Below are 21,596 nucleotides of genomic sequence, written 5' to 3'. Positions count from 1 at the left end.
CAACATTTAAAACTCACTTAAAAATTAATAGATTTTTTTTCTAAATCCCTAGAATTTTAAGATTCTCAAGAAATTTTTGTTTATAGCCCCCTAATTATATACAAAACTAAAAATTAGTAAACAACCATTAAAAAAACTCAATAAAATTTGATCTTAAGCATATTCAGATTTTCGACAGATGAAATCAAATCTGCTGTGCATTATTCTATCGAAAAACAAAACTCTGAGATGGAGTGACAAGAATAACAATGATGGCTGATCGTTTTGATAAAGAAATTAAAATAAATATTTCTATTTGCTAGGATTATGTCATTGGGAATTAATATGGAAATTTATATTTTGATTTTTGATGTTAAGTAAGATTAAGCATCCTTGTGGAGAATTTTACTAAGAAATATTCTAATCTGATGGTTTGCAAATTCGAAGTTATTAATCACAGAAAATAGAAATTGAAATTCAAAATTAATTTTGAATTAAAGAATGAATTGAAAAATATTATTCTAATTTTTTGATTTAAAGTTTGAAATCTTTTAAGTTTTCTTAAAAATTTAAAAAAATATTTAAAAAAGTGATGAAAATTTTTAAATTTAAAAACTAATTTAAATATTTTTTAAAAATTACAAAAAATTTAAAATTTTAAAAATTTTCAAAAATTCTCTTTTTTTCAAATTTTCTTTAAAGTTATTTCATATTTATTTATTTCAATAATTTCATTGAAAATTCCAATTTTTAATGTTAAATAAGAACACAGTTTTGAAATTTAAAGTAACAAAAATTTAAATTTATTTAAGAAATAAATTTGAAATATTTAAAAAAAAACCTTCAAATTAAGTTTCAGTTTTGAATTAAATTATTTTTAAAATTTAAAAAGAAAAATAATTTTTAAAATTTCAAATTAAATTATTTAAAAATTTGAAAAACTGCATGAACATACCAAAATACCAAGCAGACAAGCCAATGAACTCATCAAAAATGAATTTAAGTTCATTCAAATTTAATTCATTTTCAGACAATAAAAAAAAACTTTTAAAATATAATTTTCCCAACTTGAGTTCTCACTTAATGCTAGAACTTCCACATAGTCTATGCTATAAAAAAACCCACAAATTTTCCTACCTCAAAAATAAAACTTTTTATATCTCCAGCAGCAAAAAATGAAAGAAATTAAATGAAATTTTATAACTTTTTTTTTCATTTTTTACATAAAAACACATTCGAAAAAGTAAAAAAAATATGAAAATTATTGCATAATAAAACTGTTTTCCATTTTACAATAATTTTTGTGTATAATTACTTTTCATGCTTCTTTTCATAGCGCGTAGCTGCCTAACAAGCTCAAAATATATCGTTCATTTACTTCCATTCCTTTCCTGTCTTGTTTGCAAATGAATTTAAAATCGACGACAATTTTTTGCTCATCAAAAATTCATCATCAAGTAGCTGTTTAATTGAAGTGGAAGTAGAAGCAAAACTTTCGAGATTTTGTTTATTTTTTTGTCGTCGACCTTGCCAACTCTCAACTATCGTAATTCCATACATTTGATTGTGTTGTTCATTGTCAAGAAATAATCGCAAGATTTTTTTTGAAACAATAGAAGAAGAAAACCTGAACGTGATCATGGATGATATTTGATATTTCGAGCAGGGGGACTTGTAGTCATGAATTTTATCACGTTTGTTTCATCTGTAAATGACCCAATTAGATGGTGAATTTTTAATGTTAATATCTCATTAATTAACATTTAAGACGTAATTTAATTTTTGTAAGCTCAGGTGTAGGTATGTTGGGGACAAGTCTTTGTGATGTTTTGATGCGCAGTCTAATTTTGTTTGGTGTTGAGTTTATGTCACTTGATGAAAAATTTGAATTGAGTTGATACCTAATAATGCTCAATTTTAGTACATATACTAACATCATAAATCTGATATTTGATCAAGAATCCGGCGTCAGACCGACGTTACTTTGATTTGTTGTTCGAATCGATTTAAATCTAGCATCATGCCAGAGTCTCACCAGCCTGGGAACAGATTTTGGATCGATTAATCAGCTTCTAATAATAATGTCAATTGATTGGTGAAGTTTAGAGTTCCAAACTTGCCAGAATTAACCAGTCGAGCTGTTTTGATGCGAAATCAACGAAGATTCCTGCTTTACACTGCTACCTTACTTGTGCATATCGAGCATTTGCCATCCTTTTAGTTTCATATGAATCTATTCTTGATAATCTAAAACACATTTAAAATTTTAACCAGCACAACAAATATCTGATAAGATCAAAAATTTATTAACAAAATGAAAATTTATATACAGCAATAAATTCAATTTGTTTGAGGTATTTGAATTGGCTCTAAAAACCAGGACGCTCTGCTTTGCCTATTTAATAAAAACATTAAATAATATTAAAATTAGTCATTAAGCATGCAAGATGCTTAAAGTTGTAAGACAGCTCCTAAACGGCAAGTTTTATTTTCCTCCAAAATAATGAGGCAAAACCAGCCATTTTGATGCTGTCGGGGTGTCTTTAAGTCTTGCCATCGACTTGTCGATATATCGGTCTCTAACGACTAAGTTGTTCTGTTCAATGGTTTTTGAGTCATTTCAATCTAAGCCTTGAATTTTCTCATCCCTTAAAAAATACTCACTCTGATCTCAATCCTAAGAAATGTGTTGGGAACCAGTCCTGCATCGTATAAGCCAAAAACGGAAATTCATCAGTTCCTTCAAAAACCAATACAACTTGTCTTGACCATGTGATTCTGTATCGATTTCCAGCTCCAGGTGTAAAAACTCCTAAATTTGGTATAATAGCCACTTCTGTTTCTCGATTCCTGATAACCCTAATTATGTCAGCATTAAACACAATCTCTAGCATTGGTATCCACACAAAATCGAATGGTGTTAATGCAATTCTGATTTCTTCAGCTGAATTAACTTCAACATGCATGCCAGGGTTGAAACCAGTTACGAAGTTATAATCAGAACCTGCTTGTGTTATTCGTTCTGTAAAAATTGATAAGATATGAAAGCTACTTGTGTGGCTATTGATAAAATTAATTAAATTAAATTTTTCATACCCGAACTAAATCCAAAATTTCTTATACATCCTGTAAATTCTTGAATATTTTGCTCGATTCCTCCAACAAAATCCCAGAAAAATTGATCAATACAGTCATTATCATTTAAGGCTAAGTAGTACAGCCTTGATGCTTCCCTCAAAAATCTCTCATCAATAGAATTAACTACATTATTCTCAAAATCAACATCACGTAAGCTCTGCATAGTTCCAAATGAATTACGATTTATGGTTCTGATTCTATTATCATAGAAGCTAAGAGAACCAAGAGCATTTAAATCTGTAAAGGCACCAATTGGAATGGAACTAATGGAATTGGAATCAAAATAAAGCTGCGACAGGTGACGTTTTCCTTCAAACCATCGTGGATGAATACTACTTATATCATTATAGTCAAGTGACAATGTCATTAAGTTTGGTAAATTAGTAAATGCATCTGGTGATATTTCACTGATCAGATTGATTCCGATATCAAGAACAAGAAGGTTTGGTGAATTTGCAAAGGAATTGGCTGGAATTTCCGTTATTTCATTGTCGAACATAATTAAATACACAAGAGAACCTAAATTGCGGAACCACTGTGGATTGAATGTCCTAATGCTGCATGAAGCTAAGTAAAGGATTTGAAGCTGTCCAAGGTTCTCAAAGGCATCACCTGGAATTTCTTGATTTAAATGATTATTATCCAAATCCAGAACTTCAAGGTTGAATAAATTTCGGAACCATGCTGGATTTACTGTTGTTAATTGTGCACGGTACATGAACAATACTTTAAGGTTCCATAAATTCCTGAAAACACCACTTGGGAAATTAGTTATAGGATTATGATCAAGGATAAGTTGCTCAAGGGCCAATTGATTCTCAAAAATATTTTCAGGCAAAGTTGTCAGCAAGTTCCTTTCCAAATCAATTTCCACTAAATGTCTGTTGTGGATTAATAAATTTTCAGGAAGTCTTGGGATTCTGTTGTTATATAACCTCAAAATCTCCAAGTTCCTGCATCCTCTGAATGCATTTTCATGAACTTCCTCAATTCCTATACCAGCTAGCTGAATTAAAGTTGCGAACGGAAATTGCGAGCATATAATTTGAGGAACATTGCGACTTGTTGACAAATATTGTCCATAAATGATCGTAACATAGGTATTGCTCATTCCAGGATAATGAGTTCCTTCAATTTGTGTGAAATTATCCCATCCATTTGGATTTTGGATGTTTAAGACACACGAATATCTTGGATCAGTTACAATCCAACTCAAGTTATATTCACATCTTATGGATTGAGATAATGAATATCCAACAAAAGCCAACAGCACAATTAGCACTTTTAATTCCATCTGAATCGACTTAAATTTCAGTGGCAACTGAAACAACTAATAGGAAGTAATAACCTTTAAGCATATAAACAATCTCAAATTTGTGTTATTAAAAAAAGTTCAGATAAGATAAAAAAAAATTTATTGGATTTTTAAAAACAAAAGTTGCAGTCTTAATGCATTGGTTGTTATTAATTTGATATGAATTGTTCTATTGCTAATTGATGCTGATAAAGTGCTAAGTGCTGTCTTGATTTTTACAGACCATTGTTAATTTGCTGCAGGGATTTGGAGTGGTTCTAAAGACCAGGATGCTCTGCTTTGCCTGTTTTGTGAAAATATGGAATTAATTTGAAATTAGTCATGAACTAGGCAAGGTGCTTAAAGTTGCCAAACAACCCTGAACGGCATGATGTAGCAAGTTTCATATTTCATTGTAATAATGAGACGGAAACAGCCATTTGGGTATCGTTAGGGTGTATTTACGTCTTGCCATCAACTTGACGACGTAGCATTGCCTTAATGCGTCTAAATTTCTCTATTCAGTGACCAGAAGACTCATTTGAATCCCCTCAACCTAAGTCTCAAATTTCCTAATCCCCCAAAAAATACTCACTCTGATCTCAATCCTAAGAAATGCGTTGGGAACCAATCCTGCATCGTATAAGCCAAAAACGGAAATTCATCACTTCCCTCAAACACCAACACAACTTGTCTCGACCATGTGATTCTGTATCTATTTCCAGCTCCTGGTATGAAAATGTCTGTATTTGGTATGGCAGCAACTTGAGTGTCTCGATTCCTAATAACTCTAATTATGTCAGCATTAAAAACAATTTCCAGCATTGGTATCCATACAAAATCGAAAGGTGTCAATGCAATTCTGATTTCTTGGTCTGAATTCACTTCGATGTGCATGCCAGGGTTGAAACCAGGTACGAAGCTGTAATCTGAGCCTCCTTCTGTTATTCGTTCTGTAAAATTTGATAAGATATGAAAGCTACTTTTGTGGCTATTGATAATATTAATTAAATTAAATATTTCGTACCTGAAATAAATCCAAAATTGCGTATACATCCTGTAAATTCTTGAATGTATTGCTCGATTCTATTGTTAAAGTCAAAGAATGCTCTATTAATGCAGAGGTTTTGATTGATGTATATGAAGTAAAGGTTTGTAGCTTCTCTCAAAAATCTCTCATCAATAGAATTAATTTGATTATTCTGTATGTCGACGGTCCTCAAATTCTGCATTGTTCCAAAAGAACTGCGACTTATTGTCCTAATATTGTTCCTCCATAAATTCAGGACGTTAAGCGAATGTAAGTCTGTGAAGATTCCGTTAGGCAGTGATGGGATAAAGTTAAAATCTAAATAAAGTTCAACTAGTTCCGTTTTTCCTATAAACCATCGTGGATGAAGACTGGTGACTGCATTATAGTCAATAGCCATGATCAGTAAATTCGGCAGATTGTCAAATGCACTTGCTGAAATTTGACTTATTTGATTAATTCCCAAGTCAAGTAGATAAAGGTCAATCATGTTGTTGAACATATTATCCGGAATTGATGTTATTTCATTGCCAAACATGGTTAAATAAGCAAGATTTCGAGTATTTCTGAACCATTGAGAATCAATTGTTCTGATGCCGCATTGTGCCATGTACAGAACAGTAAGTTGATTAAGATTTTGGAATGCATCGCCAGAAATTGCTTGATTTAGAGGATTTAATGTCAAATCCAGAGTATCAAGGTTGATCAAATTTCGGAACCAAGCCGGATTAATAGTATTTAACTGTGTACGGTACAAAATCAGAGTTTTGAGGTTCCATAAGTTCCTGAATACTCCACTAGGAAAAGTTGTTATTGGATTAAAGTCAAGAAATAGAGCCTCAAGTGCCACCTGATTAGCCAACAGATTTTCAGGCAGAGTTGTAAGCAAATTCCTTTGTAAATCCAGTTCCTTCAAATGTCTGTTGTGGACGAATAAATTCTCTGGAAGTCTAGCAATTCTGTTGTTATATAATCTCAGCCAATCCAAATTTCTGCAGCCTCTGAATGAATTCTCATCAACATCCTCAATTTGTGAACTACTCAAGTCAATGTAAGTCACATGCGGAAATTGTGAGCAGATAATTTGAGGGACATTGCGACTAACTGACAAATATCTAGCAATAACTGTTGTCACAAAGACATTATTCATTCCAGGAAAGTGTCGACCTCCAATTTGTGTAAAATTGTCCCATCCTTGTGGATTATCAAGGGCTAATGTACACGCGTAGCTACTATCACCTCCATACTGTCTCACATTATATTCACAATTAATTGATTGTGATAAGGTTGACCCAAAATAGCAAATAATACAATTAATAATTTTATTTCCATCCTTACCGATTTATGGTTTATCGGTGACTGAAAAATGTAATAGAAAGTTATAAAATTTAAGGTAGCACAATCGGTAATTAAGCAATTAAGAGTTCTTTTTGATAAGATAAAGGTTTTATGTGCCAATTTGAGGAGTGTTATTGCAAAATAGGAAGGGCTGACTTAATGGATTGATTGGTCATAAGCTTAGTCAGGAAATGGTTTTTGGGAGCTCAAAATTGGGCGATAAATCGAGACTTCTTGGGAATCTCAAGTAAGCAACTACCTAGAGTGACACAAATGAAGAAGAATCGACCACGGAACTTCAACGGCCATGTTTAAGCTCTGTACTTAATACCTAATTGATGACCATTCCATGAGAATGCATTAAGGCTGTCATATGACAGCAGAGCCTTAAGTGCTCAGTGGCAGAGCCTTAAATGTTAATTGACGGAGCCTTATGGCAGCCGAGCCTTAAAAGCTCCATGCCAGAGCCTTCTTATTATATGCTGCTCAGGATTACTTAACAAAAACAATTCCATTTTTATTTCCAAAAACACTGCCTCTTTAGGCTTTATTAATTCACTTATACATCAATATAATCAATTTTCTGCAGGCATTTCTATTGGCTCCAAGAACCAGTTAGCTTGTGAACGTCTGTAAAATATAGAAAATTTCAATTTTAGAGTCAATTCCAGCTTTATCCCTACTGTAATACTCACGGTGATCTCAATCCAATCCAGCTAATTGGAACCCAATCTTCCATTGTGTATGAAATGAATGGAAATGCATCAGTTCCTTCAAATACAGACACAACTTGTCTAAACCAAGTTACTCTGAATCTATTTCCACCACCTGGTTTAAATGCACCAAGATTTGGAACTATGGCAACTTGTGTATCATAATTTCTAAGAATCCTGACTGTCTCATTTGTGAACACGATTTCAACAATTGGAATCCATGCGACATTGAATGGAGTCAATGCAATGTTGATTTCCTGTTCTGAATTTACTTCAAGATGCATACCCGGATGGTATCCATTGACAAAATTGTATGTTGTTCCAGGTTGTGTTGTTCTTTCTGTAAATAACAAATCATATTGATTAGATATCAAATTGCAATCTTCCTGCTTACTTTATTATGTCAGCACTTGAGTGGCTTTACGCCATTATCAAATTTATAATTAGAAATGTTTATCAAAATTGTTTGTAATTCAAATAATCTTTAAATAACAAATTTGATTAGGAGATATTGGGAATAGATGGAGTGTGCTAGGGTTTGGGAGAGGCTTAGGGATTGAGTTTGGAAATAAAGGAACAATCCTGGAATAGACTCGACACAGACATTGTCGAAAATCTAACCCCAGACAGACTTGATTCTGGATTAAGGCTAGATTTAATTGAATCTGGCCGGGATCTAGAGATAAGCTGACCAGGTGCATGCTGTACTTTCCATAAGAATGTCAGTATAGTCAGTCCAGGTTAGGGATATCAGTCCTATTGTATTATTCTTCTTGTTTAGTCAATTCTGGGCAATTTGAAGCTGTTTTAGACATACAGCTCAATTTGCATGAAATGCGATCACTTTAGGATATGAACAAGGTCATGTAACTGTCAAAAGCTGAGAGTCAATATCGTTCATTGACTGAACATTCAAATCGTAGCAACTAAATGCTTTTGACATCAGTATCATCAATTGTACCATAAATTGAAATAATTGACTAAGGCATCGATGCGTCGTCGTATTAATGACAAAACACAAAGCTGCCCTTCTCTACCATGACAGCTCGATTCAACCCATTTTTCAATTTATACTCACCAATATTAAATCCAAAATTTCTGATACATGTTGCAAATCTTTGAATATTTGCTTGAATATTGCCACCAAAATCAAAGAAGAAGAAATCTCCACAGACATTATCGGAGAAGTAGAAATAATACAAGCTTGTAAGTTCACTCAAAAATCTCTCATCAACAGAAGTTACTTGATTTCCATCTAAATCAAGTGTTCTTAAACGATTCAAATTTCCAAAGGAATTACGATTAATTGTTCTGATTTGATTGTCCCACAAGCCAAGTGACTGCAAATTGTTATTGTCTGCGAAAGTTCCAATTGGAATTCCAGTGATTCGATTAAAATCGAGATAAACATAAATCAAGTTTGTCTTTCCAGCAAACCATTGTGGATGAATTCTAGTCAAACGATTTCTGTCAAGATCTATTTCCATTAATTGTGGCAAGTTGTCAAATGCATTTGGTGACACTTCCGTAATTAAATTATCATAAAAGTCAATTCTGACAAGATTTGGTGAATTGACGAGGAAATTTGCTGGAACTGATGTTAATCGATTGCTGTACATGTACAAAAATAGAAGATGTGGCATGTTACGGAACCATTCTTGATCAAATGTCGTCAAACCAGTTCGAACTAGGTAGAAAGTCTCAAGTTGAAGTAAATTTGCAAATGCATTTGAAGGAATTGTCTGATTAAATACGTTGTAGGAAAGGTCGAGGTAATTAAGGTTGATAAGATTGGCAAACCATCCTGGATTAATTGTTGGCAATGATCCAGCTCTTAAGAAGAGAGTTTGTAGGCTCCACAAGTTTCTGAAGATTCCAGTTGGCAAGTTTGTGAGTGGATTATTGTTAAGATCTAAAGCCTGGAGGGCAAGTTGATTGGCAAACAGATTCTCTGGGAATGTTGTGAATAAATTGCTGTCCAAATCAATGTATGTTAAGTGTCTGTTGTGGATGAATAGATTTTCAGGTAGACTTGGGATTCTGTTGTAATATAATCTCAGCCAGTCCAAGTTCCTGCATCCTCTGAATGTATTTTCACCAACTTCTTGTAATTGAAGGAATGACATGTCAATGTATGTGACATGTGGGAACTGCTGGCAAATAATTTCAGGAACATTAGGAGTCGATGATGTTAATGTATTTCGTACAATTGCTGTCACAAACACATTATTCATTCCTGGATAATGAAATCCTTCAACTTGTGTAAAATTATTCCATCCATTTGGATTATCAATCGTCATATAGCATGTATATGACTGTCGACCATTAACTGTCCTCAACTCATAATCACAACTAACTCTTTGTGACACAGTGGAACCGATAAACGCGAACAGCACTAATAATATTTTTATTTCCATCTTTACTGATTTAACCTCCGTCAGTGACTGAAAATATTAAAACGAAAGTCTAAACTTTTAAACAAGTCAATTTATCAATCAAATTCTAAAACTTTCTGATAAGATAAATGCTTTATTGGGCTAAAGGAAAAAGTAGAAAAATGCAGAAGCTGATAAAGCTTGATTAAAAAAACCTTTAATTTTTTGCACTTCAAACTGCTTAATCTGCTTGAGGTATTTCAATTGGCTCCAAAAACCAGAATGCTCGGCTTCGTCTAAAATATTCAAAATTAGGATCTAAAATACCTTAAATCACTTCCAAAATACTCACTGTGATCCCAATCCAACCCAACCAATTGGTACCCAATCCTCCATTGTGTACGAAATGAATGGGAATGGATCATTTCCTTCAAAAACAGCAATAACTTGTCTGAACCATGAAACTCTGAATCTATTTCCACCACCTGGTTTAAATGCACCAAGATTTGGAACTATGGCAACTTGTGTATCATAATTTCTAAGAATCCTGACTGTCTCATTTGTGAACACGATTTCAACAATTGGAATCCATGCGACATTGAATGGAGTCAATGCAATGTTGATTTCCTGTTCTGAATTTACTTCAAGATGCATACCCGGATGGTATCCATTGACAAAATTGTATGTTGTTCCAGGTTGTGTTGTTCTTTCTGTAAATAACAAATCATATTGATTAGATATCAAATTGCAATCTTCCTGCTTACTTTATTATGTCAGCACTTGAGTGGCTTTACGCCATTATCAAATTTATAATTAGAAATGTTTATCAAAATTGTTTGTATTTCAAATAATCTTTAAATAACAAATTTGATTAGGAGATATTGGGAATAGATGGAGTGTGCTAGGGTTTGGGAGAGGCTTAGGGATTGAGATTTGGAAATAAAGGAACAATCCTGGAAGAGACTCGACACAGACATTGTCGAAAATCTAACCCCAGACAGACTTGACTCTGGATTGAGGCTAGATTTAATTGAATCTGGTCAAGATCTAGAGATAAGTTGACCAGGTGCATGCTGTACTTTCCATAAGAATGTCAGTATAGTCAGTCCAGGTTAGGGATGTCAGTCCTATTGTATTATTCTTCTTGTTTTGTCAAATTTGACAATTTGAAGCTGTTTTAGACATACAGCTCAATTTGCATGAAATGCAATCACTTTAGGATATGAACAAGGTCATGCAACTGTCAAAAGCTGAGAGTCAATATCGTTCATTGACTGAACATTCAAATCGTAGCAACTAAATGCTTTTGACATCAGTATCATCAATTGTACCATAAATTGAAATAATTGACTAAGGCATCGATGCGTCGTCGTATTAATGACAAAACACAAAGCTGCCCTTCTCTACCATGACAGCTCGATTCAACCCATTTTTCAAATTATACTCACCAATATTAAATCCAAAATTTCTGATGCATGTTGCAAATCTTTGAATATTTGCTTGAATATTGGCACCAAAATCAAAGAAGAAGAAATCTCCACAGACATTATCCGAGAAGTAGAAATAATACAAGCTTGTAAGTTCACTCAAAAATCTCTCATCAACAGAAGTGACTTGATTTCCATCTAAATCAAGTGTTCTCAAACGATTCAAATTTCCAAAGGAATTACGATTAATTGTTCTGATTTGATTGTCCCACAAGCCAAGTGACTGTAAATTGTTATTATCAGCAAAAGTTCCAATTGGAATTCCAGTGATTCGATTAAAATCGAGATAAACATAAATCAAGTTTGTCTTTCCAGCAAACCATTGTGGATGAATTCTAGTCAAACGATTTCTGTCAAGATCTATTTCCATTAATTGTGGCAAGTTGTCAAATGCATTTGGTGACACTTCCGTAATTAAATTATCATAAAAGTCAATTCTGACTAAATTTGGTGAATTGACCAAGAAATTTGCTGGAACTGATGTTAATCGATTGCTGTACATGTACAAAAATAGAAGATGTGGCATGTTACGGAACCATTCTTGATCAAATGTCGTCAAACCAGTTCGAACTAGGTAGAAAGTCTCAAGTTGAAGTAAATTTGCAAATGCATTTGAAGGAATTGTCTGATTAAATACGTTGTAGGAAAGGTCGAGGTAATTAAGGTTGATAAGGTTGGCAAACCATCCTGGATTAATTGTTGGCAATGATCCAGCTCTCAAGAAGAGAGTTTGAAGGCTCCACAAGTTTCTGAAGATTCCAGTTGGCAAGTTTGTGAGTGGATTATTGTTAAGATCTAAAGCCTGGAGGGCAAGTTGATTAGCAAACAGATTCTCTGGGAATGTTGTGAATAAATTGCTGTCCAAATCAATGTATGTTAAGTGTCTGTTGTGGATGAATAGATTTTCAGGTAGACTTGGGATTCTGTTGTAATATAATCTCAGCCAGTCCAAGTTCCTGCATCCTCTGAATGTATTTTCACCAACTTCTTGTAATTGAAGGAATGACATGTCAATGTATGTGACATGTGGGAACTGCTGGCAAATAATTTCAGGAACATTAGGGGTCGATGATGTTAATGTATTTCGTACGATTGCTGTCACAAACACATTATTCATTCCTGGATAATGAAATCCTTCAACTTGTGTAAAATTATTCCATCCATTTGGATTATCAATAGTCATATAGCATGTATATGACTGTCGACCATTAACTGTCCTCAACTCATAATCACAACTAACTCTTTGTGACACAGTGGAACCGATAAACGCGAACAGCACTAATAATATTTTTATTTCCATCTTTACTGATTTAACCTCCGTCAGTGACTGAAAATATTAAAACGAAAGTCTAAACTTTTAAACAAGTCAATTAATCAATCAAATTCTAAAACTTTCTGATAAGATAAATGCTTTATTGGGCTAAAGGAAAAAGTAGAAAAATGCAGAAGCTGATAAAGCTTGATTAAAAAACCTTTAATTTTTTGCACTTCAAACTGCTTAATCTGCTTGAGGTATTTCAATTGGCTCCAAAAACCAGAATGCTCGGCTTTGTCTAAAATATTCAAAATTAGGATCTTAACTACCTTAAGGCACTTCCAAAATACTCACTGTGATCTCAATCCAACCCATCCAATTGGAACCCAATCCTCCATTGTGTACGAAATGAATGGGAATGGATCATTTCCTTCAAAAACAGCAATAACTTGTCGGAACCAAGAAACTCTGAACCTATTACCAGCACCAGGTGTAAATGATCCTCGATTTGGTACTATGGCAACTTGGGTCTCTTGATTTCTAATAATCCTGACTGTATCATTATTAAATACAATCTCAACCATTGGATTCCATACAACATTAAATGGCGTCAATGCTATGCTAGCTTCAACCTCTGTATTAACTTCTACATGCACACCTGGGAGATATCCCTGACTAAAGCTATATCCGCTACCAGCTTCTGTTGTTCTTTCTATCAAATAAGAGATTATTGATAAGATAAGGTTGTGCAGTAATTGTTTATAAAAATATTATGTCAGTGTTCAAGTGCCTTTTACGTAAAGGAAATTGGTAAGATTAATTTTGAGATAGCTTTTTGACCCGAATGAAGGATTGATGTTTAGGTGTATACATTAAACTGGTTGATAGGGTCCAGAATAGACCAAAATGGTTAAATTGTTCCAAAATCTGGGGTCAGGATGGCGTGACTCTGAGATGGTAAAGATTTGAGCTGAATCCGGCACCAAGTAAGAGTCACGCCGGCATGGGACTGTCCCTAATAGTCAAGAAGCATGTTTTCTTTGTACAGTAATACCACAACTGTACCCAAAAGTGATATATTTGCCTGTAAGGATTTTCGAGGGTATCATATACATTTGAGATGCCCAGAGTAGTGTCCTACTCTATTTAGTGACTAGACCTTAGTGAAACTCAATATCCAGTCCGACTTCCTAACAGGGAATAAGACTACTTTTAGGTCCCAAAGTATATCTGTGCTTCTGTATCTTAAAACCAGCCTCTTTGCCTGTTAGGAGCCAGGAATTACAGTAGTACTTACCAGTCGTAAATCCAAAATTCCTGATGCATGTCGAAAGTGTCCTAATATTTGCATCAAGATTACCAGCAAAATCAAAGAACCAGATGTTTGCACATGCATTGCTAATGAAGTAGAAATAGTATAAATTTGTAGATTCCCTCAAAAATCTCTCATCTACAGAATTAATTCCATTTCCATCCAAGTCAAGTGAAACTAAATTACTCAAATCACCAAATGAATTTCTGTTGATGGTTCTGATCCTGTTGTTCCATAAGCCTAGTTCGGTAAGGGCATTTACACTAGCAAAAGTTCCAACAGGAAGTGATGAAATCTGATTAAAGTCAAAATAAATTGAAGTTAATGCAGGCTTGTTTTCAAACCATCGTGGATGAACCGTCGTTATGGCATTGCTTTCCAAACTTAAAACAACCAAGTCTGGCAGGTTATCAAAGGAACTTGGTGCAATATCACGAATTCGATTGCCTCCAAAATCAACAGTCAAAAGTTCTGATGAGCTAAGGAAAGCTTGTGCTGGAATTGAAGTCAACTGATTGCCATACATGAACAAGTGCTTTAAATGCTTAGAATTTGAGAACCATAGCTGATTAAATGTACTGATGCTGGTTCTTGCAAGGTATAATGTTTCAAGACTAACTAAATTGTAGAATGCATCAGCTGGAACTGATTGAAGGTTTTGGTTGAAAGAGAAGTCAAGATCCAATAAATTGAATAAGTTTTGGAACCAAATTGTATTTATTGCAGTAAAATTGGCACCTCTGAAGTGGAGATCACGTAGATTGAATAAATTCCTGAATACTCCATTTGGGAAGTTTGTTAGTGGATTATTGCTCAAATCTAGAGTCTCCAATGCCAGCTGGTTCACAAAAGTATTTTCAGGCAATGTTGTCAATGCATTTCCTTCCAAGTCGATATATCTCAAGTGTCTGTTGTAGAAAAATACATTTTCTGGTAATTGTGGAATTCTGTTGTTATATAATCTAAGCCAATCCAAGTTTCTGCAGCCTCTGAACACATTTTCACCAATTCCTTGAAGTTCCAAGTATGAATAGTCAATGTAAGTCACATGTGGGAACTGCTGGCAAATTACATCAGGAATATTGATTGTCGAGGAGCCTGTTGTATTTCTTATGATTGCTGTCACAAACACATTATTCATTCCTGGATAATGAAATCCTTCAACTTGTGTAAAATTATTCCATCCATTTGGATTATCAATGCTCATAAAACACGTATAGTGCTGACGATCATTAAGAGTCATCAAATCATAATCACATCTGACTCTTTGTGACACACAAGAACCGATAAACGCGAACAGCACCAGTAGCACTTTTATTTCCATCTTAACCTTTTTGAATTGCACAAATGACTGAAGACATTCAAGGAAAAGTCAACCTTTTTATGTGAAAGTGTCAATAAATAGAGAAATGCGTAATCACACGATAAGATAAATAATACATAAAAAGGTTTACCTAGAATGAATTCAGAATATTATCTCAAATTTGATAGCTATAATCGAGTATGATGCACGTGTTTGCAAAGGAAAGAAAATTTAAGTTTTATTACATTTCCTATTTCAGCCACAAAGTTAAACTTGGTGATTTTTGAAATTCTAGCAAATATTTATAAATAAATGATTGTAAAATAGTTTGGAATTGAGATTTAGGATTTAGATGGTCTTAGATGTTGATAATATCAACTTGATATGAATCTCCTTTCTTGTTAATGGTGATTTAGAGCTTTGGTTGGTTGATTCGGCACACTTCTTAGTGGTTTATCAATCCATAGTTAATAGTGATAAAGAAAAGCTCTAGAAATTGGTTTGTAACTAGATAACCGATTAATAATAACATGTAAAGCCGAGGAGTACTGGAGTGTTAGAGTACTGGAGTACCAGTTAAACTGAATTACGGCACCAAGTCAGTATTATGTCGGCTTGATGCCGGATTTTTGATCAATTAATCGATTTTTGCTATCTGGGGATACATATGACGTCGAACAGCTCAATATGTCTGAGTTGATGAATCTAGATAGATCGATCGAATAGATCGAAAATGTAGGCATAGGTTCACATTCGTGAAATTTCGCTTTTCGTTCAATTCAGACTGGATTCCAGTTTTACATTTTTGCAGAATTTGCATTCAATAAATCGAAAAATAACGGATTTTCATAACGAAACAAAATATTTTATTTAATAAAGCATAATATTTATAATTTATACATAACAGGAATTTACTTATTACGTAATGCTCTTAGTGGAAGGGTATTGACATCTTGTTACGACTCAAATATTGAAAATTGTGGTGTAGAAAGAAGAAGAGGTGTCAATAAGTCGATTTTTTGCGTTACATAATAAGTGAACAGCCCATGCTGAATTTATTATAGACTAGTTATTGATATCATTCAAATTAGGCTTCTTGTGGATTTGGTCCTGGATTAGGTGGGTTTGGTCCTTGGTTTGGTGGAGGAATTCGAAGGGGCTCAATTATCCAGGTAGCTTGACTATGTCTAGAATATATCAAATAATTTATTAACAATTCATCGTACCTAACAGACAAAGAGGCCACTTTTGGGTACCGGAATGGCATTCCTGTACCATGAAAGCATCCTCTTTGTCTGTTAGGGGTAATAATAATAAAAATCATCCTTACTCTGATCTCAATCCCATGAAATTAACTGGATAAAAGTCGCGCATTGTATAAGCAATAAATGGGAATTCATCATTTCCTTCAAAAATAGAAATAACGTTTCTAACCCATGTAATTCTATAGCTATTCCATGCATCAAGTCTGAAAAGGTTTTGATTTGGTACAACAGCAACATCTTCATCTTGATTCCTAACAATCCTAATTAAATCACTTCCAAAAACAATCTCAAGCATTGGATTCCAAATGATATTAAATCCAGTCAATGCAACTCTGGCTTCCTGCGATGAACTAATTTCTAAGAATGAGCCTGGATTCATTCCTTGTACGAAATTGTAATTGCTACCTGCTTCTGTTGTTCTCTCTAAAAAATAAGATAAGATTAAAATAATAAATGAAATCGTGACATATTCAGGTGTTTCTATTGACATTATCGGGACTTATTTTGATAACATTGTTGCTGAGAATTATCGCTCTAATAAGGCACTTGACCGATAGTCTTAAAATAATATTTATAGTAGTACAAGTAGCTAAATTGAGTTATATAATCAGATTTTGTTGATTATTTGGATAGGTCTGAATATAAGGTCACGTGAACTTGGTATAATGATGATAAAGACACGGTAGCAAGTAGCTAATTAAGAAGGAGCTAATGGAACAGCAACTAAGGAGCTGTACCTCAAAAGCTCTTCAACTTACCACTAACAAATCCAAAATTTCTTATACATCTCTCAAAGGATCTTATGAAAACATCAATACTATTAGCAAAATCATAGTAGCTTCCAGTTCCACAGACATTATCGTAAAAGTATAAATAAGTCAAACGTCTTGCATCTCTCAAAAAGCTCTCATCGACAGCATTAATTTGATTCTTTTCAATATTCAGATATCCTAAATTAATCGAAGATCCAAATGAGCTACGATGAATGGTTCTAATGTTATTTGTTCCTAAATCCAGTGTTCTAAGGGCAGGAAGTTCTGAGAATATGCCAACTGGAACTGATGTGATTCGATTAGCGTTCAAATAAATTGCATCAAGGTGAGGTTTTCCATCAAACCAGCGTGGACTAAGTCTAGCGAGTTGATTATTTTCAAGACTTAAGGCTTGCAAATTTGGCATGTTTGAGAATGCATTCGGTGAAATTTCTCTAATATGATTACTTCCGAAATCAAGGACATAGATGCTTGGTGAATTGACGAAAGGATTTGATGGAATTGTCTGCAAGATGTTGTTGCTCATGAATACATAGTGAAGACGTGCCATACTTTGGAACCATTCTGGATTCATAAATCTGATGTTGCTGTAAGATAAATCGAAGCTTTCAAGGCTTACTAAATTTCGGAATGCATCATTTGGAATTACTTGAGTTATATTATTATTGGACATGTCGAAATAGAACAAGTTGAATAAGCTATCGAACCATCTTGAATTTACAGCTGATATTCCCGTATTTCTTAGGTACAAAAACTCAAGATTCCACAGGTTTCTAAAGATTCCAGTTGGGAGATTAGCAATTGGATTATTATTGAGATCCAAAGCCTCTAAAGCTAGTTGATTGGCAAATGTATTCTCAGGTAAAGTCGTCAACAAGTTCCTTTCCAAATCAATATAAGTCAAATGTCTGTTGTACATGAATACATTGTCAGGAAGACGTGCAATTCTGTTGTTATATAATCTCAACCAATCCAAATTTTTACATCCTCTAAATGCATTCTCATCAACATCCTCAATCTCCAAGTATGACAAGTCGATGAATGTTGCATGTGGAAATTGTGAGCATATAACTCGTGGAACATTTCTGGATATTGATCCTGTAGCATTTCTAACAATTGCAGTCACAAAAACATTATTCATTCCTGGATAATGAAATCCTTCAATTTGTGTAAAATTATCAAATCCATTTGGATTATTGATCTGCAAATTGCACATATATTGTGAATTTTGTCTCAATGCATAGTTACAACTTAGTGATTGTGACAATGCAGAACCAATAAAAGCAATAAGCACTATAAACACTTTAATATCCATCTCGACTGATTTTAGGCTCGACAGTAACTGAGGAAGTTAGTTCAAAAATCAAGCCTTTAAGTATACAAATAGTCAATAAATTAGTTAATGTCTAATACTATTGATAAGATAAAGGAATTAGTTGACAGATTAGATATTGTAAAATGCAGTAACTGCGTGGTATCTTAAATGATAAACGCTATCAAATGATGTGATGCAGAACGTGTAATGCACGAGGTACGAAATAGGAAGAGTGTATTAAAAATAATCACAAAACTTTATTTTTGATTTTCCGGCAATAAATTTCATTTTATTCGATAAGGAACTGCTACATATAAAAGCCTTAATTTCTGTGTGGTATTTGGATAGGCTCAATTGACCAGGATGCCCGACTACGTCTAAAAATATAAAGAAGTTTTTAATAAAATTATTTTGGACTTTTGGACCTAAAAATTCCTTACTGAGATCTTAATCCTATGAAATTGACTACAAATCGATCCTCCATCGTATAAGCTATGAACGGAAACTCCTCATCATCCTCAAACACCAACACGACATTTTTAGCCCAAATTATTCTAAAGCTGTTCCAAGCACCAGGTCTGAATACTCCTTGACTCGGCACAATAGCAACTTGAGTTACTTGACTTCTAGTAATCCTCACTGTCTGATTACTAATTGCTATTTCCACCATTGGATTCCATGCAACGTCAAATGACGTTAATGATATCGTCACTTCCTCGTCGGAATTAACTTCAACATGCATTCCAGGCATAAATCCACGAATAAAGTTATAATTGCTACCAGCTTCTGTTGTTCTTTCTATGATAAGATAACACAAAAAAATGAAGTCAATTTATTATGTCAACAGTTTGGCACTTGAGATCATTTTTTGGTTTATTTTGGAAAGGCTTCTTTTATCAATACAAGTATTTTATCAATTAAGAATCTGAGACAATGCTTTAAAATTAATTAATTATTGATGAGATTTTTTTAGGGGGGATATTTAGGGATTTAAGGTTCAATACCCACGATTACTTGCTAAATGATGTTGTACGTCATAATGGGGAATAAGGCAGGGGTGTAATTAGGGGTTTTTGAGGGGGTTAGTGGTGAATTTTGGAATTTTTAATGGAAGGATAGCCAAAAAGGAGAGGGAGGGGAAGGTAAGGGGTCATATTGGATCTTTTTCCCTTCAAGCATCTCCTATCCCCCCTGAATACGCTCCTGATCATCAGTAAATGAACTCTTGGATCAAATACGTTACCTACGGATCAAATAGGTAGTCAACGGATCACATTCGTAACTCAAGGATCAAATACGTAGCCCACGGATCAAATACGTAATTCAGAAAGTCATTTAAGCCCGATCGACGCAAATGAAGAAGACTCCACCACGGAGCGTTTAAGGCTAATACCGCATTATGGTATCTTTTACTAATACCACTTGAAAGCCGCCTCCATTTGGAGGCAAAATTGCGAATGAAGGCCTTAAGAGCTCTGAAACGGAGCCTTTATCATTTGTGTCACTCGGATAAGCCTATTACTTACCTATCACAAACTCAGAATTCCTTATACATCTCTCAAATTCCCTTATAATCTTGTCACGATTATTAGCAAAATTAAGGAACCATCCACTGGCACAGATGTTTCCATCAAAGTAAAAATATATCAATCTTCGAGTTTCTCGTAGAAAATTTTCATCCACAGAATTGATAAGATTGTCATCTACGTCCAAAAACTCCAATCTATCCAATGACCCAAAGGAACTTCTATGAATGGTTCTTAATCTGTTGCCCCACAAGCCTAGTCTTGTTAATGACGGTAATTGTGAGAATACACCGACAGGAACTGTTGTAAGTTGGTTAAAATCCAAGTAAATGTCATTTAGGACAGGCTTATCGTCGAACCATCGTGAATGAAGTCTGGTCAGTTGATTATATTCAAGACCCAATGTTTTTAAGTTTGTAAGATTCGTAAAAGCATTTGGTGATATTTCTCGGATTCTATTGACTCCAAAGTCGATATTCGTAAGTCCTGGTGAGTTGATGAAAGCATTTGATGGAATTGTGGACAGCTGATTGCTATAAATCGATAGATAATGAAGGTTTGTCATATTATGGAACCATAAAGGATTCAAAGTTGGAATTCCACAACTGTTCATGCTTAATCTAGTCAGTAGATGCAAATTTTTGAAAGTATCTGCTGGAATTGTTTGATTTAGTGGATTTTGACTCAAATCTAGATTTTGAAGGTTTGATAGATTCTCAAACCATGCTGGATGTAAGGCTGTCAAATTTCCTCTTCTGAGGTAAAGAATCCGAAGTTTCCGTACATTTCTGAACAGACCTGCTGGTAGATTCTTAAGTGGATTCACTGCCATGTTGATATTTTCAAGTTCAAATTGATTTTCTAGGAAGTTCTCAGGCAGAGTCTCCAATAAATTTTTCTCGATATTTAAGTAATTCAATCTACTGTTAAGACTGAGTAAATTCTCAGGAAGTTCCGAAATCATATTTTCATACAATCTCAGCCAATTTAAGCTTCTACATCCTCTAAATGAATTTTCACTAACTTCCGCTATGTTTAGTGACGACAAGTCAATGATGTGTGTGCTTGGGAACTGCGTACATAAAATTTGAGGAACATTCCTAGTCACTGAATTAGCTCTTTTAATGATGGATGTGACACGATTGTCATCATATCCAGGAAGATGATTTCCTTCAATTTGTGTAAAATTATCATATCCATTTGGATTATTGACATTCAGGTAGCACACGTACTGTTCACCTCTTAACTCATATTCACAACTTATTGACTGACAATATGTGGAACTAAAAGCAGCTAGCAACAAAATTAAAACTTTAAATTTCATCTTTACTGATTCAATGCAAGCGAATGACTGGAAACATTTAAGGAATTTTTGTGTCTTTTTGTACTCAGACTGCCTGACTGTCAATCTTCATGATAAGATAAAATATAAATTTAATTTCAAGAATTAAGCTATTACTTTCCTAAAGACCATTATCATTGACTTGATATCA

General features: G+C 34.0%; 5 protein-coding genes across 5 annotated transcripts; all 5 read right to left on the bottom strand.

Annotated features, from left to right (window-relative positions):
• Positions 1 to 2,264: 2,264 nt before the first annotated feature.
• On the bottom strand, positions 2,265 to 6,789 carry LOC139087550 (protein artichoke-like). Its single transcript, XM_070636384.1, has 6 exons — positions 5,439 to 6,789; positions 5,007 to 5,364; positions 4,656 to 4,668; positions 3,076 to 4,438; positions 2,644 to 3,001; positions 2,265 to 2,374 (listed from the first exon to the last, which is right to left on the bottom strand). Exons 1-6 carry the CDS (start codon positions 6,589 to 6,591, stop codon positions 2,320 to 2,322), a joined length of 3,300 nt encoding a protein of 1,099 aa, XP_070492485.1. The 5' UTR covers positions 6,592 to 6,789; the 3' UTR covers positions 2,265 to 2,319.
• Positions 6,790 to 7,293: 504 nt separating this feature from the next.
• On the bottom strand, positions 7,294 to 9,949 carry LOC139087551 (leucine-rich repeat-containing protein 15-like). Its single transcript, XM_070636385.1, has 3 exons — positions 8,571 to 9,949; positions 7,475 to 7,832; positions 7,294 to 7,409 (listed from the first exon to the last, which is right to left on the bottom strand). Exons 1-3 carry the CDS (start codon positions 9,907 to 9,909, stop codon positions 7,355 to 7,357), a joined length of 1,752 nt encoding a protein of 583 aa, XP_070492486.1. The 5' UTR covers positions 9,910 to 9,949; the 3' UTR covers positions 7,294 to 7,354.
• Positions 9,950 to 10,001: 52 nt separating this feature from the next.
• LOC139087552 (leucine-rich repeat-containing protein 15-like) lies at positions 10,002 to 12,695 on the bottom strand. The gene is made up of 3 exons (XM_070636386.1): positions 11,316 to 12,695; positions 10,220 to 10,577; positions 10,002 to 10,163 (listed from the first exon to the last, which is right to left on the bottom strand). The coding sequence occupies exons 1-3, from the start codon at positions 12,652 to 12,654 to the stop codon at positions 10,109 to 10,111; spliced, it is 1,752 nt and encodes a 583-aa protein (XP_070492487.1). The 5' UTR covers positions 12,655 to 12,695; the 3' UTR covers positions 10,002 to 10,108.
• A 51-nt stretch (positions 12,696 to 12,746) lies between these two features.
• Positions 12,747 to 15,274, bottom strand: LOC139087553 (leucine-rich repeat-containing protein 15-like). Its single transcript, XM_070636388.1, has 3 exons — positions 13,907 to 15,274; positions 12,964 to 13,321; positions 12,747 to 12,907 (listed from the first exon to the last, which is right to left on the bottom strand). The coding sequence occupies exons 1-3, from the start codon at positions 15,243 to 15,245 to the stop codon at positions 12,853 to 12,855; spliced, it is 1,752 nt and encodes a 583-aa protein (XP_070492489.1). The 5' UTR covers positions 15,246 to 15,274; the 3' UTR covers positions 12,747 to 12,852.
• A 793-nt stretch (positions 15,275 to 16,067) lies between these two features.
• On the bottom strand, positions 16,068 to 21,540 carry LOC139087549 (protein artichoke-like). Its single transcript, XM_070636383.1, has 6 exons — positions 20,104 to 21,540; positions 19,018 to 19,375; positions 18,937 to 18,954; positions 17,248 to 18,593; positions 16,555 to 16,912; positions 16,068 to 16,411 (listed from the first exon to the last, which is right to left on the bottom strand). The coding sequence occupies exons 1-6, from the start codon at positions 21,425 to 21,427 to the stop codon at positions 16,312 to 16,314; spliced, it is 3,504 nt and encodes a 1,167-aa protein (XP_070492484.1). The 5' UTR covers positions 21,428 to 21,540; the 3' UTR covers positions 16,068 to 16,311.
• Positions 21,541 to 21,596: the final 56 nt, after the last annotated feature.

This window comes from Chironomus tepperi, unplaced genomic scaffold (assembly GCF_022539635.2).
Source record: "Chironomus tepperi strain 1889 unplaced genomic scaffold, CSIRO-AGI_Ctep_v1 contig_127, whole genome shotgun sequence".
Taxonomy (NCBI): Eukaryota; Metazoa; Arthropoda; class Insecta; order Diptera; family Chironomidae; genus Chironomus; species Chironomus tepperi.
This window is presented reverse-complemented; position numbering and strand designations above follow the sequence as displayed.